This window comes from Mirounga leonina, unplaced genomic scaffold (genome assembly GCF_011800145.1).
Source record: "Mirounga leonina isolate KUSES-001 unplaced genomic scaffold, KU_Mleo_1.0 Mir_173, whole genome shotgun sequence".
Taxonomy (NCBI): domain Eukaryota; kingdom Metazoa; phylum Chordata; class Mammalia; order Carnivora; family Phocidae; genus Mirounga; species Mirounga leonina.
Window position 1 is genome coordinate 93,695,301 of NW_023270447.1, and position 8,018 is coordinate 93,703,318.

An 8,018-nucleotide genomic window follows, 5' to 3' on the forward strand; every position below is an offset into this window, starting at 1 on the left:
GGTCCACTGAGGGGCAGCGGTCAGCCCCCCCGGGCCCCCGTTTTGTGGCGACTGACTGCAAGGTTTTGTTGGCTTGAGCTGGCCCCGGTCATCCTGTTGCCTGCAGTGGGCAGGTGGTTAAGGAAGGGCCCTAACTCTCCCTGGGGACCCACCCACTGGTTTTCAGGTCCAGCTGGGGGGAAATCTTGTGCTCCCTCTCCTTGGGCTGGACAGCTGTGGAGGCAGCAGGCTCCTCTGGCAGGGCTCACCGTCGTGCGGACCTCCGGATTGCAAAGGCCTGGGGACCTGTCCCTTTCCCCTGCTGGCTTAGGACAGCAGGAAGCCGAGAGGCCTGGTTGGGTGAGGGCACCCCCTCAGGCTGTAAGGGTTGGCCTGTGCCCCAAGAAGAGGAGTGGGTAGAGGGACTCAGGCACCCTCAGCTAGGCCACCCACCATGCCTTTCTCTGAGGTCAGTCAGTCCCTCCCCTCGCTAGCCATGCTCACCCCCAGTGGAGGGCCAGTGCCCAGGGTCACCTAGGCCCGGACAAGGCTGGGAGCCCAGTAGGTCAGCTGTCCTTCCTAGGTCCTGCCTTTCTCAGGAGCAGGGTCGGAACCAGGCTTCCAGGCATCACCGGGACCCTGGGGTCGGGGGGCCTCTGTCAGAGGGCCTGGAGGGGGCCTGTGGTAGGGCTGGAAGGATCCGGAGGGGCTGAGTGAGGTGGGTCATATGTAGGAAGGGCAGATGGGGCTGTGGGTCCTGATGGAGTTTGTCCCTACCCTGGGACCTCCTGGGCCACCACCCTGAAGGGGCTGGGTGTGAGGTGCGGGGAGCTTAGCTGGGAGGCGGGTGGAGTGAATTCATGTTAACAGTTTCCAGGGTGAGCTGGCCCTCCTGGAGAAGGGTGGGGGCTGTTTCCAAAGGCAGGGAGCGCCCCGGGGAGGCGCAGCCCCTTGCAGCAGCCTAACGCCCCCGTCCACGCCCCCGGGCTGGCGGGGGAGCCCTTGTTGGCTGGCAGACCAGCAGAGTGTGAGCCCTCCCCCTTGGAGTTTTGGGGAGGAGGGGAAGGCTTATTTGGCGGCGTGCGCGGGCAGCCCGGGCGGGCACTGCGTGTGAGGGGAGGCCGGCGCCGGCCCCAGCCCGCGGGCTCAGGAGCGCGTCTGCCTCTGCCAGGTCCCTTGTGTCGTCCGCCCGTCGTGGTGCCCGTCCTACTGCTGTCCAGGCTCGCCCTGCCTGCGCATGCACGGGGGGCGGCTAGGTGCCCCCTGGGGCTGTGTCTTCCCCCGGGGGCCCTGAGTGCCGGCTGCAGTGCCGCCCCCATGAGCACACCTGGGAGTCCCCGCTCGCCGCGCTGAGCCGCCACCAAGGTCTGGAGCCGCTGGGCGCCATGCGCTGGGCTTGGGCCGCCGCCATGGCCCTCTGGCTGCAGGTCATGCTCCTTGGGGGCGTCGGGGCGCAGCGGGAGCCCAAGAGGCCACGGCAGCCCAGCCAGCGCACTGAGCCCCCCACGGCCACCGCGTCCAACAGTGAGGGGCTGCTCCGCTCCCCCAAGGTACGCACGGGCCGGTTGCTCGCGGGTGTGGGGGTGCGCGCACTCCCAGGCTTCAGGCGGCCCCTGGGCTCCGGGCCGTCCTCCCACTCGCAGGCTCTGCCCTGCCCGGCTCTCCGGGCCTCCCCATCCTGTCTCGGTACAGCGGGGCTTTGGGCAGGACTTGCAGCAGCGGCTCCTGGGGCAGCCACTGTGTCCCCCGGGCCCAGGGGAAGGGTGGGGGAGGGGAGGGGCTTCCCAGAGGGGCTGCAGCGAAACCTTTGAAGCCCCAGGTCCCACGAGCTGCCCTTGGGTGTAGTTGCTAATTCAGGCGTGGGGCGGGGGGCGGGGGGAGCTCTAGACCCCTTGTTGGGAGCCCAGGTGTCCCACAGCTTGAGTGGCTGGAGAGGCTAAGGCTAGCCTGGGCTCTGTGCTTGCCCAAGGTCCTTGCCCTAACCCCCACTGTGTAGCCAGCACCCCATGGCCTCTGGCGCGGGCTGTGTTCTGGTCGTTGGGAGCCCTCTGGCCTCAGTCGGCCCCTGGGGCCCCCTCTGACACAAGAGATCCCTGCAGCTGCCTCAGCCCTGGTCCTCCACCCTCTTGAGCATCTCCTGAGGGGGTCTAGGCGCTGACCCCACCCACACAGGCCTGGTGGTTTCACACAGCTGCCCACCTGGGGGCCGCAGGCCTGGAAAGGGAGAGGCAGCTGCTGGGGCAGGCCCCCCACCCCCAAGCCCTCATGCCTTTGATCCTGGCCTCCCGCCTCCCAAGGGCGTCTCTGCGGCAGCCAGCCCGGCTGCTCTCAGCCCACGCAGCCCATTGGAGCCCGAGGCCCCATCTTCCAGATGGGCAGGCTGAGGAGAATGAGTCCTTGGGCCCTGCCAGCCAGAGAAGGGTGGGCTACCGACAGCTTCTGGGGGCAGGCACGGGTCCATCTGGGGACAATCAGGCAAATCTCTATTCCAGGAGTGGCCTCCATGGTGGGGGGCTGCCATGGGACACATATCCCAGGACAGCCCTCCCCAGACATTGGGACCCCTGCTCTTCCTGCTAGGGGTGGGCTCATCTTCCACCTGCCCCTTGGCCCCTAGACACCACTGATGGACTTGTCTCTCCAGGCTCCTGGGTCCCTCAAGCGTGGCTAGGGCGGTGGCAGCCAGGGGATCAGGCAGATAACAGATATGCGAGGAACCAGGACATTCAAATATTCTTGGCTTCTCTCTCTTCTCTGGGTGGGGCCCAGATCAGGGGTGGGAGGCACCCCACCCTCCTGCCCCTCCCATCCCCCAGGATAGAGGCCTGTCTGGTCTGCTGAGAGGCCCTGGCCCCCCCGGGTCGGGAGGCAGCACCTGCCCCGGGAACCTGGCTCTTGCCATGTTTGGGACTGAGGGCAGACTGCTGGACTGGACCTGCCTGAGTCAGGACCTCTCAGCTTGCCCTGCCGGGAACAGCTCTCCGAGAGTGGCCAGGGCTCTGCTAGCCCCATGATGGTGGCTCCCTCCCAGCCAGGCCAACATCTGCTGTGTTCCTGCCCATTTCATGAGCTTCCTGTTGGCATGCAGACTTCCTCAGAGGCAGGCCGACTCTCTCCCCAGCCCACGCCCCCTTACTTGGCATGATGTGCTCCTTCTTTGACCTTGGGGCTTAGGGTGCTCCTGCCTCTCCTGCCTGTCCTGGTGCAGAAACTGGGCTTAGGAGGGGGTCGTTGGGAGGGTGGAGGGGGGCATGGTCTTAGGCAGCTCCACTCTGCCCCTCCCAGACCTTGCTTGAACAGCCAGGTGGGCTGGCCAGCTGTGGCCTGGGTCCGAGCCTGAGGGGCGGGGCCGGCGGGAGTGCCAAGGCTGCCCGCTCGCACCCCTGATGCCCAGCACAAAGCAGAGCCTGTGCCCATCCTCGCCCCAGCTTGGCGTGGCTCTGAAGCTCTTGGGAAGCCCCCCCACCGCCCCACCGAAATTTGCTCCTGCTCTTTACCGCCCACCTGCTGGGGCGTGTGCGGCTGGCCCCATGTGTACATGGGTGTGCCTGTCTGCTTGGGGGTAACCCGGCACAGCGGGAAGGGACACAAGTGCTCCAACACAGATCCAAAACCAAGGTGCCCGGACATCAGGTCCTGGCTTCCACAAAGGAAGCCCTTGCTGCGTGCGTCCAGGCCTGGGTCCCCAGGGTGGCCTGCGGTGCCCCACTGCCACGTATCTTGTGCGTGCCCTGAGTCCTGCCCAAGGTGGCCTGGGCCCTGAGTTTCCCCACTCCCCACTGGGGGCAGTAGGGCAGGACTCACGGGGGCCTCGTGGCCAGCACGCTAGCTCTGTCCCTGGCCCTGCAGCCACCTGAGGCCCTGGGGTCTGAGTTCTCAGACGCCCACATGACATGGCTGAACTTCGTCCGGCGGCCAGATGAGGGGGCCTCGAAGACACGGTGCCGGGGCCGGGACAAGAAGTCGGTGAGCCCCGGGGTCTGAACCCAGGGCAGGGGGGGCTGTGGTTCCCACTGGGACCCTCACTTTCTCCTGCCTCCCCCCAGCGAGGCCTCTCTGGCCCCCCCGGGCCCCCCGGGCCTCCCGGACCCCCCGGACCCCCCGGTGCCGCAGTCACCCAGGAGGCCCTGCTTCGAGAGTTTCAGGAGATGCTGAAAGGTGAGGCTGCTGTCCTGGACTCTTCCCGCCTGGGCCCTGGGGGTGACCGCCCCAACCCCAAGACGCTGCCCTCACCCTTTTCCCCACAGAGGCCACCGAGCGCCGGTTCTTGGGGCTGCTGGGCCCGTTGCTGCCTGAGGGGACTGGTGGGCGGCTGGTGGCCGAGGCTTTCCACTGTGCACTGAAGGGCCCCATGGTGGTGGACGAGAAGACGCTGGTGGAGCTGCATGGCTTCCAGGCCGTGAGTGCGCGTTGGGGCGAGCCCTGGTCTGCTCGGGGCATCTGCTGAAGGCCGTCCTCAATGCCAGCAGCGGCCAGCGGTGGGGGGGGGGGCAGGGTGCTGGGTCGGCTCCCCACCGCTGGGCAGGTCTCACACCCAGCACATACACCCAGGGGGCGCCTGGGGGAGCCAGGCGCGGCGGGCGGGGCGGGGAGGAGGTGACCTGGGTCAGGGTTAGCAGGTCCCATGTGCCACGACTTAGGGTGGGGTCCAAGGTGGCCAGGAGCCAGGGATGCCCTCCCTGGTGGGGGCTCTTGAGGGTTCACCCATCCCTTTGGGCCTGGAGCCTGTGCCCAGAGGCCCAGGTGGGTGAAGACACACAGGTTCCCCCCCACCCCATCCTGCCCACCTGGGCCCTGCTTGGTGGGGGGGGGGCGGGCAGCTGTTGGTCACAGGCACCTCCCCCAGGCTGGATGTGCAAGATGAGGGCCCAGGCCCTGCAGCCGGCTCTTCACCTGCTATCCCTCCAGCCCACGGCCCAGGGCGCCTTCCTGCGGGGGTCTGGCTTGAGCCTGGCGTCGGGCCGGTTCACAGCCCCGGTGACCGCCATCTTCCAGTTTTCTGCCAGCCTGCATGTGGGTGAGTGGGGGCCAGCCCCCAGGCCTGGGTCCCATTGAAGAGGTGCCTCCTGTTCCATCCCCACCTCCCGCAGGGGAGGGGGGTTCTCGCTCAGGGCCCACTCTCCCCCAGCCCTCAGCAGCTCCCGGGCCCGCCCCTAGCAGTCTAGCCACCGCCCCTCTCTGCTCTGTCCTCCCTGGGGGCTGCTGCAGGCTGGGCCTGTCTCCACAGACCACAGGGAGCTGCAGGGCAGGGTGCGGCCGCGGGCTCGGGACACAGTGCGGGTGCTCATCTGCATTGAGTCCCTGTGTCATCGACACACGTGAGTGGGCCTTCCCTGCGGGCACTTTTGATGCTGCGGGGGCCGTGGGGGATGGTGCCCAAGCCTGAACTGTCCTGCCTGGGCAGAGGGCAGGACACAGAGCTGTGTACCCGGTGGCGGGGGGGCTGGCCCCACAGCCAACGTGCCCTCACCCTCGCCCTGCGGCGCCGCGTCCAGGTCCCTGGAGGCCATCTCGGGCCTGGAGAGCCGCGGTAGGGTCTTCACCGTGCATGTGGAGGGGCTGCTGCAATTGCAGGTGAGGCTGGAGGGCTTGGATGGGTGGGGAGGGGTCCTACGCCTGGAGCCTTGGCCTGGCGCTGCTTAACCCAGCGAGTGGACGGACATCGGCCACGTGACCCCCGGGGTGGGTGCTGCCTGGTGGGGCTCGAGCTTCATTCCTCCATATGCTGCCCCCTGGGCAGGCGGGCGCCGTGGGTGGTGATGCCCACTGTGGGGTGTCTGCAGGCCGGACAGTATGCCTCCGTCTTTGTGGACAACGGCTCCGGGACCACCCTCACCATCCAGAGTGGCTCCAGTTTCTCCGGCCTGCTCCTGGGCACGTGAGGGCCAGACAGGGGCCAAGAGCACCTGCTGGCCCTCACACACCCACTGTCCTCTGTTAAACCTGTGGTCACAGCAATAAAGAGCTCTCAGCCCTCCCTGTCGCCTGGTTACTGAGTCATCGTGGAGGTGGGGGTGGGGGTGCAGCCCCGGAAGGACGTGCTGTCTCATGTCCAGTCTTGGAGGCAGCGGCCCCTAACACCTGCAGGGCCAGGGGCCCAGACCCATTCAGCCTGGGAACCAGAAGTCCCAGAAGTTGGTGAGTCAGATGGCAGCCGGATACCGTGCGCGGTCCCTGTCTGGGGTGCAAAGAGCAAGGTGGGGAGCCCTTCAGAGGGCCTTGTCGGGGGGGGGGCAGGCGCAGGGAGCACGCGGGTGGGGGCCACGCACAGGGCTGCGCACGTGAACCCGGAGGGCGGTGCGCCTCACCCCCGGTGTGCTAAGTGCGCATGCGTTTCTGGGGCGGAGCCAAGGGCACCTCTCCACTCCCGGAGGCCCGTACAAACCCCAGGTGGGGTGGCCAAGGCCGTGCCTGCGGCTCCTGTGGATTTGGGGCCCTCCACCCCCACCCTGTTTTGGCTCCAGAGAACCCAGACCAAAGAATGTAAATTGGTCTTGGGATGTCCGGGCCCCTGCAGAGCTGCGGAGATACGATCTCTGGTTGGCACCTGGGCCCTCAGCAGGCAGCCCCACCTCGGGGGCCGGGGCCAGGCCAGGCCCCTGGCCCCTCCACAGATGCCTGGGAGGGGGGGCAGGGCCTGAAGCCCCCTCTCCAAGGCTGAGCGGGGATGGGCAGGGGGCGGGGAGGACAAGGGCTCCCGGGTCTGCCTGCTGGCTCAAGGGGCAGGGAGGGGAGGCAGGGCGGAAGAGACCGGAGCCGAGAGCCATTATCCCTCCCCTCCCCTTGGGGACCCTCCCTGCAGCCCGCTGAGTAATGAGGCAGGAGAGTGCTGGTGCCGGGCTGGCGCCAGCCCCCACAGCAACAGACTTGGCCGATGACCCGTCCTCACCTCGCTCCCTGGTCGCCCCAGGGTGGCGTCAGGGGCTGGGGGCCGAGTTGGGGGTGTCTGTGCTTCGCGGTGGCTGCAGGCGCCGGCCCGGTCTGAGCGGGATATTCTGGCCGCTTGCGGGGATGGGGGGCGGGGCACGGGTGCCTTTCTGGGGAGGTTGGGAGAGGAGGGGCACACCAGGGAGGCAGAAACTCAGGAGGGGCCACTGTCTCCCGCTTCCCATTATTGAGGTCCTGCGCTAGGCTTGGCTGTGGGCACTGTCCATGCCGGACACCCGTTTACAGAGGGAAACAGGGGACGGGGATGCTGAAAGATAACGGCCAGCACCCAGCCGGACTCTCAGCTGTGCCTGGGGCCTCACTGCATCCAGGGGCTCCCCACTCCCCTGCAGGTCCTTCAACGCCAGCCAGTCCCCTCCCTGGTCAGGTCCAGGCGGGGACAGGTCTCATGGTATCCAGATGGGCTTTGGGGACTGTGATGACAGAGATGGAGACCCAGACCCAGAGATGGGGCCCAGGGCCCACAGAGAGTGACAGACAGGGGATGACAGGTGAGAGGCGAGGACAAGAAGGACAAACCAGGCCAGCCCCTTGGGGCCCACGGTGGGCAGGTAGCCAGGGCCCTGGGCCCGCCGCCTGATTGCACCTGCCTCCAGGTCTGTCTGGTCTTCCTCCCTGTTTCTGCCACCCTAATCAGAGGTCATTAGCCACTTAGCTGTAATTCTCTTGGAATGTGCTATCTCCTGTTGAGCCTCCATGGCTGAGAGTGTGGGAGCAAAGTCATGGGGGGCTGGGGTGGGCCATGGTGGCTACTGTACAGCATCCAGGGCTGTGAGCTGAGGGGCCCAGGGTTCAGGCCCCAGGCTCAGACAGGCCCCCAAGGACACAGCCTGGCCTCCCAGTGTGAGCAAGGGGCCGGTGCAGAGTGAGGCTCCCAAAGGCATAGCCTGCCTTCCAGGGCCGGGGTACCGGCCCCACAGATACAAGGGAAAGCAGTCTTCTGCACATGGAGAAGATGAAGATTCTCAAGTAGCTGACTCTGGGACCTGCTTCAGTGGAGCAGTGCTGCCGTGTTGTCCTCAACCCAGACTGTGGTGTTTGAAAAGCTTCCCGTGGCCTGGGGAGGGGTCTGGAGCCCCCTAGGTGGCCCT

General features: G+C 67.1%; 1 protein-coding gene across 1 annotated transcript; it reads left to right on the forward strand.

Annotated features, from left to right (window-relative positions):
- Positions 1-1,111: 1,111 nt before the first annotated feature.
- C1QTNF12 (C1q and TNF related 12) lies at positions 1,112-5,956 on the forward strand. Its single transcript, XM_035020267.1, has 8 exons — positions 1,112-1,529; positions 3,829-3,945; positions 4,026-4,137; positions 4,227-4,378; positions 4,888-4,996; positions 5,207-5,297; positions 5,475-5,553; positions 5,763-5,956. The coding sequence occupies exons 1-8, from the start codon at positions 1,365-1,367 to the stop codon at positions 5,859-5,861; spliced, it is 924 nt and encodes a 307-aa protein (XP_034876158.1). The 5' UTR covers positions 1,112-1,364; the 3' UTR covers positions 5,862-5,956.
- The last annotated feature ends 2,062 nt before the right edge of the window (positions 5,957-8,018 follow it).